Below are 18,031 nucleotides of genomic sequence, written 5' to 3' on the forward strand. Positions count from 1 at the left end.
TCCGCATTCAGCAAGCCTGGAACGTATTCTTAAAGGTCAGCCCACTCAGAAGCCACTGTTGTAAGCCTGAAGATCATGTATTTGCTAACTCCATCTCTTGGTTACATTCCTGCCCCTTATTGACATGAAAGGGAGCCTTCCCAAAACCTTGAAACAAGAGGAAGAGACAATTGAATGCTTTCATAAACACAGACTTCCCACTGCCTTACTGCATGCAACAGGACATTTCTGGTTCAAGATGGTTGCTGGGTTTCTGCATATAGCCCTGCATCCCCAGCACCCAACCTAATGGATCAGCAAAGAACTCCACTCACTCCTCAGCACACCATGGTTCAGTTGTCCTGAAGAGCAGTGCTTAGCTAGGGCAAGGCAGCAGAGGGTGTGAAGGATCCTCATACCTATTGCTAGAGGACAGCTCACACATTCCAGTTACTCAGCTCTCATGTTATCATTTGATGAGGTACAAACATAAAAAGGCATTGTCTATAAATAATATTTGTTGTGCATAAAACTTGTAATAATCAAGGAGGGTGAAAGAAACATAAGCAATAAATTATTAAGATTATATTTAATCAGAGGAATTACTTTTACCTGGTTCAGATGCTTAGCTAGTTTGCATGAGCTAATTAGCCTCTGACCTATTTCAGAACTGTTCCACATTTGTAGGAACCTCTTTCCTGTTGCCATTATTGCAGAGTAGAGTAGCTACCCAAAAAAGAGACACTCTGGACAATTTCCTCCTTTATTGAGCTAGACAAAAAGATTCTGCCTTCCCTTTTCAAACATACGTGCCCCATTTTCTTGTTTAGGTACTGGGGAGCACACAGAAGTCACATACTAAGGCAGCTTCCCCTACTACAGCTTTCTGAAAACACCGAGGTACAGTATCCTGTTACTAGAAATACAAAGAACAACATTTTTTCCACCTTTATCATATAGAGACTGAATATGATAGAGCAAGGTGATGGAGAATGGGATGCTTTCAACAAGCAGCTGATCCACCTGCACCTGGCTACATTTAGGGTCACCTGTTGGGACTCATTCACATTAAAGTGGCAGAGCTTCACATGCTTCTCTCCCACTGATGTCACCTCCCCATAAACAGGCCTCCTTCCTGGTTCTGTTCTTGCTCTTAATCCCAATGCCCTACGAATTCCTGTCCTACTACAGGAAGGTGACAAAGCACAGAGTAAGAGCCATCCTACTGCAGTGGGCCCCACGGTCCCTGGTCGGGCATCAGCTGTGGGGCTGGATAAATCCCTCTAGCATAGGCTTGGCGCAGGGCACAGACGTAAGGACAGCTCAGCCCAGAGCCTCACATATTTTGTGTGGGCAAAACAGGCTTTCCACAGGTACTATTCAACATGGCAAACCTTACTCTCAAGCTCATTAGCAGTTAAGAATCACTTTACAGTCCCATTACTCCAAAAATTTCCTTTTGCTAAACCAGTCAGACTGGTTTAAAGACACACTACAAGATAGCTTATCCTTCCAAGTAACTATTCCCAGATGTTGCTTATAGTAACCCCATTAAATTCAAAGTTATGTTTATTTATTATGTTTTATTTATTATTATTATGTTTTAACAGCTATGGTATGTTTCAGTTTTGTAGGGTTGGTTACCTTTTGAGAAAATAGAAATTGGTTTAGCTGGATAAAAAAAAAAAAATAGAGTGAGACTAGAAAGAACATCTACTATCATGGAGAGTCCCATACATTAAAGACCATACTCATTTGAAAACAGTCGCAGCATCCCTTCATAAATGGCATATTAAATTCCCTTTATTGTTTCTTCCCAAAATATAAAACCAAACTGCATTCTTTGCTTCTCTTTTTTTAAGAGCATAAGTAGCCATGAATGAAATCATTGCTTCCAACAACTTTAATAATTCCTGTACATTTCAGAACATGGAGAAAATGAGGACAAAAATAGCAACAAAAGAACACATGCAAGCTTCATTGCATCCTCTCTGTGCAGTTGCTATGCAGCAATTGCCTTCCTACAAAGAACTTTGGCTTTTTTTGCTTACTAACATTTCGTCATTCAAGTAGATACAGTATGTTCGGATCCAAAACAGTTTAAAAGAAGTCTTTGCTCTGAGGGCTGTCTCAGATAACTACTAATTAGAATGTACATGCCCTCTGACTTGCTCATTTTGGAACTAAATTAACAATAAGACAGAATATACAACCTACATAAGCAGCCAACACTACCACAAAAAGAGAAAAGTCCTCTCTTCACCCCCATGCAAAAAACACAGTGAAGCAGGCAGGCACTCAGCCTAAAAAGTTGGGGGGGGGGGGGAAGGAGCATTTTTTGGCAACTAGTGTGGGCAACCTTTGTCACTGCTGTATTTTTCAACAGGTTTCTGTCCCACTGCTGTTTTACACTCCTGTGTTTTGCTATGGATGAAGGCATATCAAAAGCTCATGTTGTGAACAGCCACCTGCTTACTCCTTCAGCAATAATAAAACACTTAAAACTTTGAAAAGGGAAGTAATTTATTATGCGCACACTGGGGAAAGAATCAGTAAATCAATGTTCTAATGTTCTTTATATGGATTTAGGTAAAGAATTTATCCTCTTTCCAAGGACAAATGAAAAAAAATGCAGTATTCTACAGGGCTCCAGGACTACAATCCTAAATGAAGTTACCAGCACAGATTTCCCGGCTGTATCCCCTTAACTGTTACCCCATACACCACATACTCAGTCTCATGTGCCAGGGAGAGACCGCGCTGCTGCTGCACAGCCATCATCCTCCCCCATCGCTAACACAGCTCCCCCCAGCCTCATCTGAGCACCCAGTTTACTGCCCACACTACCTGGTAACTGGGCTAAACTGCTTACAAGCTTATTGCCTGCACTAGGAAAAACACAAGTAAGCACCTACCAAATAATGCTATACATCTTGAGAAAAAGGCAATCATATACCCTTATCTTCATCTCCCCAGGCAAGGGTACACATGCCTTCGGACAGACATTTGTAAAATCCCTACTTGGGGGACCGGATCTCCCCTGCCAGGGGCCTCTATCATGGCCCAGCCCCAAAGGCTGCCTGTGCCTTCTGGAAACAGCGCCCCACAAAGGCAAGGGCACAGATGAGACCCACAAAACAGGATCTGGTTCTGAAACCATAAGGTGTAATAGACAATATCCTGGCCTTCCCAAGCCACAATGGGATGTGCCAGTTCATTAATGTTTATGTTGCAAAAGGTTTTCTTGGGAAAAGCTGAGATTTTGCCCCACGCTTCTGCGCTAGCTCCGTTCTTTTAGCCTTGTTCAAAATGCACCTGATGTGAAACTGGATAGGAAGGCAGAATGCTCGTAATGTTCCTCTGCTTTTCTCAGGTTTAATAGTTTGTCGGCTACCTCTTCTAAGGAGAGTTTTCTGGAGCTTTTCTGTTAGGTTCTTCCTTTCTTATTACCAGTAAAATCCTTGAAAACTTATCGGTAAAGTCACTCAGTTGTGCCTTGTGGATTTCAGCAAGGAGGAACAATTACAGAACAAAGTATTTATATCAGCAGGCAGAATGCACACATGTATGAATACTTAGCACTTTCCCTGGCAAAGCCCCCTAAACTGGCCAGAATGCTTAAAAAAAAAGAAATCCTGCAGCTACTGCACAGTTGAGTTGAAGATTATTAGAGTTAATTGAATTCTAGTATTTGTTTTCATCACCCCACAGCCAGCATGCACTGTTCCTCGCTAATCAGTGTAAGAGGGCTGACTGGGATTTTTATTTTCCACACAATACCACAAAGATTATACACATTTCAAAGCAAACCAACGTTTCTACCATAGAAAAAGAAACGAAGTGCAGCATTATACTTGCAAGTGGTCATCCATTTAACAGATTCAGTGGTTGTTCTGTAAAGGTTAATTGATCCTAAACTTCATTAGGCTCTTAGAACTCAGCAATACAGTTAGTAACAAAGTTAGCAGCACCATTCATTCCCATATTTCTTGATTTTTGTGCTTTTTTTTATGAAGTTCAATCCATTTTTTTAGCTTTTACAAAAGAAATAGACTGCCATAGACAACTTTCACAGAGTAAATCATGATGTCCATATGAAACCAGCATGTAGAGACTTTCAGAGGTACTAGAAATTACGTAAGTTGCTACCAGTGTGAAACATACCTCTGAAACAATCATTTAAACCACCAAGAAGAAATACCTAAAACACCAGGTTACTTTTGAACATCTGAAACTTCATTTCTAATCTTTGCATTTCCTCATCTTTAAAAGGAAAACAGTACTACAATTTACATAGTTCAGGGAGTCATTATTTTTGTAAAATACTTTCTTATAAAAAGGACACAGTAATTCAATAAAAGGATGTTCATTTTAGAAGTAGTTAGTGAGGCAGCTCGTTTAGAGACAACAACTCCACAGAGCAATAGATCAATTGAGGAAACAAGTCTCACCCTCTGAAAATCAATGAGCCTTTCTATAACAGCAGCAGTATGAAGCAGCTTTATAAAGTAAAATCACTTACTATTATCAACATTGTAAGCGTAGTCCACTGATTTCCTCAAACCACTCACCAGTTTTTAGGTCATGCTTTTCATCCTAAAGTCAAACAAAATCAGAATGATGTCATCACAGAAACTTCCCACCATCCTTCCCCGAGGTGAAGAACCAGACCTTACACCTCCCATTGATATCACCCCATTACCGCATCGGTTACCCCATAATACACACTATCTCCTTCCCTCACCTCCCAAACACCATTCGATCTTCTTATGAAAATTTCCTAACCTGTGCACTTTCAGAAGAGGTCACCCACATGGGGATCCTCTCCAAAGGCAGCACTACTCTCAGGAAGGTGTTCTTCTTGCCTTATAAACAAGGAACGAATCAAGGGTTTCCGTCAATAAACCCTCAGCTGTTACAGCTTGAGGGAAGAGCCCAGGTGCCCAAGCCAGAATTTAATTTTCTGATTTCATCTGAGAGCAGAGCAGACACTATCCATTGACACTCTTATGAAGGCATTTTTTTCACTGAGCAAAAGATTTGTGAATTACCACATGACATTATTTCTTTACATTTACCTTGGTACTCCTGTGCTCTTGCTGCAATGAAGCATCCCAACGTTCATGCTCCATCCCCTGTGTGAGGAAAGGAAATACCAATTATTTCCTTCAGCTTGCCAGCTGACCACTCCAGCTGCAGCTGATGGCCAGTCGGCTGCCTGCCCGGTGGCGCAGCTGGGCTGGGGGACGCCCTGGGTGGCAGCCCCTGGGTCTCCGGGGCGCGGGGGATGTCCTTGGTGGCAGCGTGCAGGGTGGAAGGGACGTCCCGGGTGGCAGCCCCTGGGTGTCCGGGGTGCGGGGGAGCCGGGGCTCGGCGGACTGGGGGCTGCCGCTCCTCAGAGATCTGGGACGGGGGAGAAGAAACTGGCAGGAGAAATAAAGGCAGAAACCCAGCAGTTTAGGCATCGCCTTGTTGATTTTAATGAGGCCACACACTGTCAGTGCTGATTACAAGCAATAAAACGGTTTTTCCCTTTATATTATCACACTCCACAGCAGCAGCTGGTGGACCACCGCTGAGGAGATGCACGTGGAGACAGCGCTGCGAGCGCGAGCCCTGCACGGAGCAGGGCGGGCCGGTGGCCCAGGGCGAGCCGGGGGCGGGCGGGCGACCTGGGCACCTGAACCAGCCTCCTGCCACTCACCAACCGCGTCCCGCCGCCCTTCCCGCGCTCGCCCCAGCCCGCCCCGCGGGGCCGGGCTCCCCCGGGGCGGCTGCCGGGCCCGGCCCAGGCCGCCCCGCCGGGCTCTGTCCTGCTGGGGCCGGCGTCCCCCCGCCCGCCGCCGCCTCGCCTGAGGGAGCGGCCGCCGCGCGGCCCCCGCCCGCCCCGGCGGCGCATGCGCGGTGTGGGCGGCGGTGCGGGCAGAGCGGCGCGGGCAGCGATGGCCGGTGGGGAGCAGCGCGGCGCGCCCGGCGGCCCTGAGCGGGTGGCGCTGAAGAAGGAGATCGGGCTGGTCAGCGCCTGTGCCATCATCATCGGTAAGGGCCCGGCCCGCGGGCAGGGGCGCCGGCTCCCGCCCGGTACCAGGAGCGGGGAGGGACGGGGCGATGTTGCGCGGAACGGGACGGCAGCGGGGCGCCGGCTCCCCGAGCGCCCGCAGCTGAGGAAGAGCCTCTGCCCCCGCCGTTCCGCCGGGCACAGAGGTGTGACATTTCCTGCGGTGCGCTTCTGGGCGGCCCGGGCGTGTGGCTGTCACCTGCGGGGCTGGCACAGAAGTTGGCTCCTCTGTCGGAGGCTGCGGCTCTTCAGCGTGAGGGCGGCAGCCTGAGCGTTCCGACGGCCACCGCCGGTCCCGCAACCCGCGGCGGACGGGCTGGCGGCAGCCGCGCGCTCCCGCGCCGCCCCTGGGTGACAGTCGCGACAGACCCGTTCTGCGCTGCGGAGCCCGTCGGTGACAGTCGCGACAGACCTGGTCTGCGCTGCGGGGCCGGCGGGGCCCGTCGGTGCCTGTCGCGACAGACCCGTTCTGCGCTGCGGGGTCCAGCCAGCTCCTCCCGGGACGGAGCCAAACGGCAGGAGCGGCGCAGGCCGTGCCCGCACCTTCCCGCAGCGTGCGCGTCCCGGCGGGAGCCGCTTCCCAGCCGAGCAGCACCGGCCCCCACCAACCCAGGAGCCTCCGCACCCCGGGGAAGAGCCAGCCATTGCCGTCTCCACCGGGAGCTGTCGGAAAGAGCCACAGAGTGTCCCGACAAGGCAGGGCCGCGCTGTACGGTGTCAGCGTTGGCTGGGACACCCCCGTGTGCCGTCGCCAGCGCTGTCCCCAGGCTGGAGGAGGAGGACTCTGCACGCTTCCCATGGGTTATCATGCTGTCTGACTGCGGTGGCGTGCTGTTAGCCCTGTATCTATTTATGGCCCCTTCAGGTGGATAGGGTCTTGTAAAAAAGAAAAAGAGGCATTTTTACATTGATCAGGATCTCTTGCATCGTGGGCGAGGCTATTATATAAAAAAATATTTTGTTCCGTTCCCATACTAAAATCTGATGGGCAGCTATAGCTGGAACTTGTGGGAAGATATGTTCTCAGTATACAGACATACCTTTACATTGAATCCTTTGGCGTATTTAAGGGGGAAGATGTGGTTTCTGGGTCTCAGTGGAGCACAGATGACCTTGTGCCAGAGTGGGTACTTGTGGGTGTTCAGCGAGGCACAGAGCTGTAAGGCAGGCACTTCCAGGGTGAGGGGTCCCCTGAGTTGCTGCTGGCTGTAGGGAAAATATATGGCATCTATCTCATTTGTTAGTTAGTCCTGGCATTAGATAATTATATCTGAAGACTGCTACCCTGCTCTTCCAGATCTCTTCCCAGCCAGCCTTCCATCAACCTTTGCAAGCAGAATACGTATATATATATATCTATATATATCTATCTTGTACAAAATACATCTCGTGAAACAGCCTCTCATCTAATCAAAGACAATTGACTGGGGAAAAATATTGACATTTATGATAAAGTCTAGTACTGTCAAGTGGTTTAAGTGTTAGAGAAGGTTATCTGTATTGTCAAATAAAGCCTAAAAATTTTGCTGCAGATTTCCCCATATTTTGGTAAAAGAAGTTTGAAAAACAACCCTAGGATTCTATTTTTGGGTTTGATTTGTTTGTGTGCAGGTGTGTGAAATTACATCAGGTATCACAAAGTCTTCAGTAACAAAGTGATATATAGTTATGGTATAGTATAGCTTTGTAGATGTGTCTACAGAAAACATGACAGCCTATAATCAGAGGACACTGTAAATTATACCAAATCAGCTTCCAAGCCATTACTGAGGTTAAATAAATGAAGTCTTATTTAAGACTTTCAGCAAAACACTAAACTACTTGATCTGAATTGGTATTAGGCAACCAGTTAGCTCGCGAATTTTCCATATGATAAAACTTAACATGGGACAAGACTGTGGGGAAAAAACGGGTGCAGTCAGTGCCACAGCCTTTTGAACTGATGACAGAGCAGGACTCCTGTGTCAGCCATCATCATGGATGTCCTGTTTCTGAGTGGTAGAGGGAAACCCTTTTCCCTTCAAGGGTTTAGACATTGGACTCTGATGTGTCCCATGGCAAAGTCATATTGCTTGAGAACACCAAGAAAAAAGAAATCACCTTTGAAAAAAACCCTTCTTGCTCTGCATGGAGCTAAGAGAAGATTATGCTATTTTTCTTTAAATGTTTTTTATGTTCTCTTTATTCAAATAGTGTATAAAAGTGCTGCAGATACAGAAAATGTAAGAGGATATTTTTGCACTATCAAATAGAAGTTTGATGCTGTGATCTGCCAGCATTACACCAAATGTTCTGTTTTGGCTAACTGCTCTACAACTCTAATCAGCTGCAGGATGAATATAGAGAATTATAATCTTCTAGTAATTAGTAACAGGAAGAGGAAACACGGGAGAGTATTTGGAAAATACTGCAAATATGAGCCTATAAATATGTGATTAATAAACTTATGGTTGCCTTCTATACACTGATTCTGCATGTTTAAAATAAAGCACTATATGATTTGCAACTGGAAGGCGGCAGGGGAAATCAGATTGTTTTCCGAGTGCTCCCTAGCACGATGAAATGAGGTGAAAGAGAAGGCTTGGAGGTGGGGGCACCATTATCTGGTATATTTGAGAGTATTCCAATAATGTCAAGGTCTCTCCATATTTCGTAGTCCATTGGGACTCCGTGAAATTTCATAGTTGCATCTGAGGAAATAAAAACTACCTCTAGATGCAGGCACATCATTTCATCCAGCTTAAACATTACAGCTCCTGGCTGTCAGAGCTCAGAGGGTGCCCAGCCTGCCTGGGGAGCACGGGGCAGGTTCTGGTTCAGGGAGCAGCGACTCTGTTGGAGAGGGCAGAGCCAGTCCGCATCCTGCCAGCCTGCTGCCCTGCTAATGCCCTGCAAAACAGGGCTTGCTTTCCACTCTTCTTCCCACGTTTTGAATTATAGGACAGTTTTCTTACCACTTTCACAACTGAGATGTTCGTCAACGTAATAAATTGCTATGCCGTCTTAATACACTCACAAAACTCATCCTTTCAAATGTTTATCATCTCTTTATAGAGGTTTGAAAGGCATTGCCATAAGAAATGCCAGTTCATGTAACAGAAAATACTCAGAAAGAACAGCAGAACAAAGCACATCAAATTAGGAATATAATATGCCTGTCACTATATCTACCCCATTGGATGGTCTCCTGATTTCTCCCAGCAGCCGAGCTTTCTCACCACACATAAGACTATCCTTCATTACTTTTTTTTTTTTTTTTTGCATACAAACACGCATAATTAGAGAAGAAAGCTGTTTCCAAAGGTTGTTGCATGTTGAGGCAGAAGACACCTCTTTGGGGTATCCTAATGTAAACGCAGGTACTAAATACAAAAACTTTTTGTTTTAACATTAAAAAGAGACTGATACTTAATGACTGTAAAACCAAACAGAGTGTTTAGTAGTGGTAAAATCTTTCTGGCAATTCATCTCTGACACAGAATTTTGGAAAGCACCTGAGACTTGCTGTAGGAGTACCCAAACCGCTCTGTCTCAAACGCAGTTACATACAGTGAAAACAAATCTCTCATGGGCTCCAGCTATTAATAATCTTCTAATATACTCAATTACACTGCAAATTAAGCTTGCCAATACTCAGATGAAGTGATACAACTTAAAAAGTAGTAACGTGTGCTTTATTATCTACTAGATAATAACTTACAGATACTATATAATTGCTTGAAAACCAGATTAGTATTTCTTTAGCAGACAGAAATCTATGCCATATTTAATTCAACAGTTATTTTATACACTTTCTACGTAGCTGGCTTTATATCTCATTTGTAGAGCTATATATGTAATTAAAATTATTGCACATGTATCTTTTCTATGAGCACAGGCATAGGAGCTATAGAGAAAAACTCTTATTCAGTGTCTTCAAATGAAAGTTTTGCCTGTGTAGGTAAAAAAAATAAGTAAGAAGCTCCATGACTTGGCTCTGTGTAGTTTCTACCACATTCCACTGTTCTTTAGAAAAGTACAAGAATTAGAAACAGCAGCCTGATTAACGTCCGATACCAGCCTGCTTCTTTTGGTCTGAATAACAAAATTCACCATTCTTGCACCAGAAATGTACATTTAACTGTATACACAAATTGCATGCATAAGAGATGTTTGACTGTTTAATACAGATCAAGTAGCTTTATATAAAACAGTTAAACATCTCTTGAAACCTTTCTTTGTGCAGCTTGTAAAACTGTATGAAAGTAGCCATAGGGTCGTACTCGCATCGTGGTGAAGTCTGTTGTATACACATGAATGATTTTATGTCAGGCTGTGAGAAACCTCCCTGGAAGAATTGAGGGAAAATTGAGCCACAATAAGATATGTCAGCTTAAACTAAATACATCTCCATATTTTGCTGAGCACAGGTGGTCAAGTTACCTGCATCAGCTGACTTGGCGTTGCTTAAAAAATGCTGGCAGTGCTCATTCTACTCTTACACAAGCTTGGTGTAAGATCCCTTAGAAACTGGTTCCCAATGCAAGTCCAGTGATAATATCAAAACCATGTTCAGCTTCCCAGTGAGCACTACGTTCACTTATTGCTACTTCTGGAAGTAGCTTTCTAGAAGTTATCTGTCCACATTGCCCAGGAAGCAGCACATACTCGCTTTCTTCTGTAGCTGGTGCCAGTCCGGCACCCTGTGGCTGCTCTCAGCAGAATGCGTGCAAGCTGAAAAGCCCCCTGACGTGGGAGATGCTTCCTTATGCCAGCACTGTCCTGTGTGTAGTGCAAATTACTGTCCACATCACAATAATCCACCAAGGGAACAACCACATCAGTTTCCTCGGTTGTCATTTTATCTGCTTGGCATTGTACTTATTTACTAACAATTGCACCTGCATCTACAGGGAAGTTTTCATTTGCATAAATATCACTTCCAAGGGCAGCGCTCCAAGATAATGCCGAATTCAGAGGTATAACTGCACTGGGTGTGATTTTTCCTCCTTGCCATTAACAGGAAACTATTTACCAGCCTTCCTGCATATCACTTCGCTCTCTCCTTGCCCCTGTGCCTCTTGCCGTTCTAACGTGCCCTAAATCCCACAGACAGTCCCTATAGACAGAAACGTAGTACAGGATTTGGCAAGCTGCTAGCTTAACAGTGCAGAAGGCGAATATGTGGAACTGGGAATAGCCTTTATGCTCATCTTTTTCATAACGTACAAAAACTTAAGTGGAAATCATAGAATGGTTTAGGTTGTTAGGGACCTTAAAGACCCTCTCATTCCTACCCCCAGACCAGGTTGCTCCAAGCCCCGTCCAGCCTGGCCCTGAACACCTCCAGGGATGGGGCAGCCACAGCTTCTCTGGGAAACCTGGGATGGTGTCTCACCACCCTCAGAGTGAAAAATTTTCTCCTGATATCTAATCTAAATCTCCCCTCTTCCAGTTTGAGGCCGTTCCCGCTTGTCCCATCACTACATGCCTTTATAAAAAGTCCCTCTCAAGCTTTCTTGTCGGCGCCCTCCAGATACTGGCAAGCTGCTCTAAGGTCTCCCCAGAGCCTTCTCTTCTCCAGGCTGAACAACCCCAAATGGATAGGTGTTAACGGCAGCTGCTTGATGCATCTCCGATCGTGTTTCACGTGTCAGTGTTGCTTAAGGAGACTGGTTATTGGTCATTGAATCAACTGGCACCCGTCAGGTCCATCCCTTTATCAAGTAATGTATCAAATCATTAGGAGATGATTCCTAGGAAGGCCCAATGGACTTCACTGCAGTCGTACCTGAGTTACAGGACTGCAGCAGAAAGGAAGGTGTATGAGAAAGTCAGAAGAAAAGCATGCACATCGCTAGGTGATTTCTTCTGTCATCCCACCCAGGGAAAATGGTGGTGGTGCAGCAAGATTCTTCTCCCCCTCTGAATCTGTGTGAGAGCATTTCACTTTTATAGCTAGCTGTAGTTTCAGGACACACTTTTGTTCACTGACTTGTGAGAGTAATACAGATTACTTCAGTGGTTCTCTCTTTCAAAAAAAAAAGTGTTTCTGTGAAGAAGGAGTCTTCTGTATCTCTGTTACACACCTTGCTAACTAATATTTTGAGCATTCAGTTCCACATGGCATTTTGTGACATAACACACAAAGTATTTGCACATACGTGGATTTTCAGGGCAATACTTCAGGATCTAGCTCTAGACCGTAGAGAAATGTAATTCAATATCTTGTTCTCTTATAAATGCAAATTATGGATAGATAAAGGCAGCAGTCAATTTTTGTTCAAGATAAATGGCACACCTTCCTTACTAGCAAGAAACCACAAAGGCACTTTTGAGACACTTGTGAAGATTTTTTCCGTACAGTCCAGAGGCTTAGGCTCCTGTTCAGAACTACTGAAAATTACATGTCCAGGTTCCATACGTACATTAAAGCTGACAGGTGTCCATAATTTGGTATCATACCCAGTATGAAAAAGATGTGCATGCTACCAAGAAAGATCAGACCTTGCATTTTGAAAGAAGGAAACTTAGGGTTGCCCATCCAAAATGCATCGTGCAAGTTACATTTATGGCATGATATGTTTCAGGGGTGTTCTCATGTTCTTCGAGGCTATTCCCACATACAGTTATCCATCAGAATCGTTTGGGGTAGCCTTTCACCTGAGTTTAGGGAGCTGAAAACAAGCTGCAGTTTCACTAGCAAGTGAAAACCATGGCAAAGTTCAAATTAAGCTTGGTAAAAATCCAGGGAGATCCTGCAGCTTCTCTGGGTTAGCAGCTTACCTCTGAGAATGAATTTGCAGAGGGAGACAAAAAGGAGCTCTAATTAGAAATTCCTGGCAGGGGAAAAAAAAAAAAGCCTTAACTTTATATTTTTCTTAATTGAGTCTTTCTGGATATAGAAAATGGTTTTGTTTGTCCACAGATGTGCCTTTCTGCTGCAGTCTGTGTCCAGGATAATTCAGCGTGTGAAGTCCCTCGGGTACTTCCAAGGAGCAAGAGCCAAAATAGCAGCAAAAAAACAAAGTAAAAAATGTCAACATGAACCAATCCTTCCTCTATGATCTTCAGGAGCAGCAGTGGGGCATAGTGAAGATCTTTTGGGAAAAAAAACCTGAATTTGTACTTTATAAAGTCAGTGATGCTTGAGCAAAACTTGGCACATTCGTAACACAATTCTGTTCCCAGGTTATTCACTGTCAGGTATTCATTGACTGGTAGGTTTGGTTTGGGTGGTTTTAGTTTGAGTGGGTTTTGCCAGTTGTTTTGGGTTTGGTTTTTTTTCCACTTCTTACCTTCCAAAAAAGTAGAAAATTCTGATTGGGACACAACGGCTTTCTGCGGTGGATGCCAGTAGTTTAGATACCCTGCAACAGAAACTCTCCTTCTTCCTCAATAGATGAAAAAACAGAGGTAGCATCCTTTGGTAGTGTCTTACTCCTGATCTGGCAGTACAGTGCCTGCTTTCAGCGCTGCCATAAATCTCCACTCGTGTTCCCTTTTCCTGTGCCTTGCAGCTCATTTCCTTCTAGCATAATGTAGCCTTTTCTGTTGAGAAAGTCTGTTCTGCTTTGGCAGGCTCACAACAAGCAGAAATGGTTTGGTAGAGGTTTAGCTTTTTTGTGTTTGGAGCTTTTTGTGTGCCAAACTTTTCCTTTCAAGACCCCGTTTTTTGTTGGGCTGCGAGGGGAGTTTCTACTAGCTGCCACACTTTTTTGTCATCTTGATTGCAGCATGATAAAATGAGACAGCATTTGTCAGTACCAAAGTGCCCTAAATATAAAACATCCTAGCAGTGCTGTTTTTTCTGCTGGTCCTGAAAAACCCAGAAGTCTCCCAAAGAGTTCTTTAGCAGATGTTCCACGGCGAAGAGCAGGGAGCCAGCAATCCAGCATGGACTGAGCATCTCAGCATCCTAATTCTTTTTTGAATGCCTGTTATCCCTCTCTGTATAGTGAGAAAGCATAGAGAATATGCAAGCCCTGTTCTCCTGCAGAGAAAAGCCGTATATAATGGTAAATACATTTCTTCACACGCCAGCCTCCACAAAATCTCTTTATGCAGTATTAGTTTATTCTCCTGATGTGTTCTTCTGGCACTGGCCTCTGCACGTCACGGCTGAAAAGCAAGATTAGAGGAGTGGTTGTCTACAAATTGTTCCCATCTTCAGGAAATTGTAGATTCTGTTTTTCAGATTTCAGGGTAATGAATAGCCCAATCTAGTAATAGGGTGAGCCAATTAAATTCTTGCTCCTGGACATGGTTCATCATCTCTTTCAGACAATACAGAAAATTCCACTGGATTTCAGAGTAAGAAAGGTGGAGAGGAATATACTGGTGATGTTTAAGCCTGAGGAACCTCAGTATCATTGAGTAATGGAATAACCCCCACGGCTCAATTACAGCAATTTATTTAACACTTTCCTTAGAATAGTACCAAAACTTATGGAAAAATAAAATCTTTCTGCATCTGAAAATTAAGTTGAAATTTTTTATCTGATCCTTAAATACTATTGTAGTCACACTTCAAACATGGGTCTTCAAGAACAATAGTGCAAAACAGCATTAAAAATCAGTAAGACTTCAGAAAGGTTATTTCTGACTCCAAGAAATAGGTCAGTGATCTGGATGAGTGGTGGTTTTTCTGCTGTGAAAAACAATAGCTCTTTCATCAGTTACATGAAGCTGCATAATCTAGATCAGGCCAAACATCTTAATACAATATACCGCAAAAATTATGTTTGAACAATATAAGGACCTTATTTAGAGTCACAAAAGCCAGGAAAAATCAAGTTAAGGAAGAATCTCATTCTCTTGAACACACTGGGTCAGAGAACTAAAATCCACAATATTATATGATCTATGACAGTGAATGTCACAAGGCTGCCCATCACAAAACCTCTGGTTCACATGTGGCACTGGGCAACCCACAGACATGTTAATTATGCTACATTAACTCCGGGTCAGATAACCACAGAGGGACCAGCAGTCAGGCTAGGAACAGTTGCTCTCTAAGTGTAGAGATGTCCATTCAGACAGTGGAGGACAGAAGTTGAGCTCTGAATACTGAAGCGCCTTTTCTATAACTTAAGCAGTTTTGCAAAAGGGTCATTGCACTTGAATACATGTGCATGACATAATAAGCTACAGATCGGACCAAAAAAAGCATCATTAGTTGGATAGTGTCTTGTAGTTCCTAAGTGTCTTCCATCTTTTGCTATTACATTGTGTGACCACCATGAGACAAGAAGAAGCTATTAGCACATGTCATATATGATGGCTTTGTAATAGTCCTGTGTTGTGCTGTGAGATCGCTCCGGCTCAGGCCCTACGAGGAAGGCTGATGAATCCAGAAAAGTGTTCCTTGCCTCCCTGCCAACCCATGCCTTGGAAAAGATCAACGTGTGCTTCTCCATAAGCCTGAAGATAATGGCTGCCGAGGAATATGAGGACACAGCTTTAAATGGTGTGCTTTTGTATCATAAAAATTCATCCTTTGTATAAAACACCCAAGGGATCAGTTTTTCTTAGGGAGTTGCAAGGAATGGACCGAGAAGAATGAAAACGAGGGGTTGAGTTCCTTCTCTGGATTATTTCAGAATTCTTTAGCAGCTCTCCTGAGAGCTTAACAGAAGAGGGTTTGCTTGCTTGTTTTCAGGGAGGTTGTCTCAGATTATGTCTCATTTCTATTTCCCCATTACTTTTTTTTTTTTCTCTGCCCAGATTTTGTCCTGTCTTGGTTGCAGACTTCTTTCTTTGGTAGTTGGGGTTTCACGCCTTGTTTTATCACTAATTTAAAACAATGCAGACAGTTCTGATGTCCATGAAAGGGAGATGAAACCCTTTCAGAAACAGCATTCTAGGACTCCATAAACACAAAAGTTTCTTTTCTGATACTCTTAAATGCAGTCTGAAAACTTGAAAAGCCATTCACTTTGGAAACATAAATAATTAGCTCTTCTTAGAAGTGTCTTGAAAATAGTAATAGCATTAGTTAGTACAAGAGAGCAGAAAGTATCCAAGCCTGCTAAGCTTCTAAACACTGTACTTAGACTCAAGTAAATTAAAAAATAGCTGAATCAATATTTTAAAGAATAAGGGAAAGAAGTATTTGACTCTGGGTGGTGTGCTCACAGGCCTAGCCTTCAGCTTGGAAGGGATTTCTGTTTGTATGACAGAATTAAAATATTTGTAATTAAAAAAAAGCTGACAAACTACTTTTTTGTACTACTGCTAGTAGATTTTGTTGCAATAAAGCCATTTCTTAAGGAAAACTCTGCCAGAGACCAGTAGGACACAACGCCTGCATGTTTGTTGGTAGTGGACACGGCCAGTTCCCTAGCAACGCATTAAGATTTAAGCAGACTATTATAAAAGGTACACAAATCCTGTACGAATTATGAGTGCGTACAGAAGGAATAGCTCCCCTTCGTGTGCTCGTGCTGCTGACTGAAGATCAAAGACCTTTTTCTTAACAGGTCCCAAGTCCCTCAAATGCCACTGAAGTCAACGAGAGCAGAGGACTTCACTGCCTCATAGGATCAGGCCCTAAATTAAATTAAAGCAGCTGGGCATGAAGCACGTTAATCCTTCATTCCCCACACCCCTAAGTGAGGCTGGCACTTGTACCCCAGTGAAGTCGGGTGAGAATGGACCATACTGTGTTCGGGTTGCACGGCCCAGCGGAGAGTGATGGCGACAAGTGTAATTGTTCTCATTAATTAAAGTTACAAGAGGCCAGTCTCATACGTTCCTTTTACCACAAATCTAACAATGAAAACACTTGTCATTGACCAAACGCGGTCAGGGCACAGGAGCTGCCCCAGCATCCCAGCTGCCCTTTGCAGCAGGTAGGGATCGTCCTCTCCATTTCAGGGACGGGGAAAATGGCGCACGGAGGCCAAGAGGAGCAAATTCACTTCTAGCCACCAACTCACAGGACCTCCCTGAAGACAGATCTCTGAATACACCATCTATTGAAATCCCCAAATTTCCCTTTGTGGCCAAGACAGCCTGAGGACATGTAGCTGCGCAAAAGCACCAGAACTAAAAAACTCCCAAACCAACAACAAAACTACTGTACAGTGACATTTATAAAGAACCTACTTCAACCAGAGGTCTATTGCTTTAGGAACCTAGGAAAGAAGGAAAACAAGACAAATCAAACATCTCCGATCTGTGGCAGAACTAGAATAGAAAGTGTATCGTAACCAGGGTCCTATACATTGCGATGGCAGGGGTGCTCAGGCCTGTGTTGATCTGTATTTTGCAGGGTTAGCTAATTTAATTCCATGTTTCTGTGTACTCAAAACATTCTGTAAGCAAGCGTTTGCATTCAGGGGGAAGGAGTGACATTTTTTGGATGAAATTTTTATGCAGCTGGTCAACTGCTTAGACAAACCTGATATATAAAACATGAGTCAGCAACATGAAGTCTACTAATTCTGAAAATACTTGATTTCAAGAGGTAGTTGTGGTATTTGCTAATAGAGGATTCATATGGACAAAAGAAAATTATGTAGTAATATTGCTAACTCTTGAGATCATACTACAACAGGTCTGGCATTTTCCTTAAATTTCCAGATCATTGATATTTAAGAGCTTCAAGGAAAGCTGCCATTTCTTTTGGAAGTCAAGAGGTTTCTAATTCCTGTCAGTAAAATTATCTAAATGCATTCTTTAAATAGAAATTTAAAAATTTAAAATGAAGTCAAGATACATGTCAGCACCAATTTCTAAACACACGAGGACAGCAACACAGCATTGTAAGCGACGCCTGTACGAGCGTATACGAAGCCGATACGTATTTGTAAATCTTACTCAAACACAGGTTGAGCCAGTTACCAAAGTGCACTTAAAATTAAGTCCAAGTTTTAAACCAAACATCAGTGTGCAATAGCTGTGCGCAACCCAGAAAGCATAAATACAATTTTTTTGCTTTTAAATTCCACCTCAGTTCATTGACCACAGTGAAACATAAGCCTATCTTTGTATTGTTTGCTAAAACGGAGA

The 18,031-nt window shown here is 43.8% G+C and overlaps 1 protein-coding gene and 1 long non-coding RNA gene across 6 annotated transcripts in view; one reads left to right on the forward strand and one right to left on the reverse strand.

Annotated features, from left to right (window-relative positions):
* Positions 1–5,115, reverse strand: part of LOC141741861 (uncharacterized) — a 147,704-nt gene extending 142,589 nt beyond the window's left edge. For 2 of the 3 annotated variants that reach the window (XR_012586510.1, XR_012586508.1), the window contains exons 1-2: positions 5,058–5,115; positions 4,502–4,575 (exon numbers count right to left, since the gene is read on the reverse strand). This is a non-coding gene — a long non-coding RNA (uncharacterized LOC141741861). Of the gene's footprint in view, positions 1–4,501; positions 4,576–4,764; positions 4,781–5,057 lie in introns of those variants that run through there. The other variant, XR_012586509.1, reaches the window with a different exon arrangement.
* A 658-nt stretch (positions 5,116–5,773) lies between these two features.
* Positions 5,774–18,031, forward strand: part of SLC7A10 (solute carrier family 7 member 10) — a 38,742-nt gene continuing 26,484 nt past the window's right edge. For 2 of the 3 annotated variants that reach the window (XM_074582959.1, XM_074582960.1), the window contains exon 1: positions 5,774–6,018. In XM_074582959.1, the coding sequence (XP_074439060.1) occupies positions 5,877–6,018 (142 nt within the window). In that variant the 5' untranslated portion in view covers positions 5,774–5,876. The remainder of the gene's footprint in view (positions 6,019–18,031) is intronic. The other variant, XM_074582961.1, reaches the window with a different exon arrangement.

This window comes from Larus michahellis, chromosome 4 (assembly GCF_964199755.1).
Source record: "Larus michahellis chromosome 4, bLarMic1.1, whole genome shotgun sequence".
Taxonomy (NCBI): Eukaryota; Metazoa; Chordata; class Aves; order Charadriiformes; family Laridae; genus Larus; species Larus michahellis.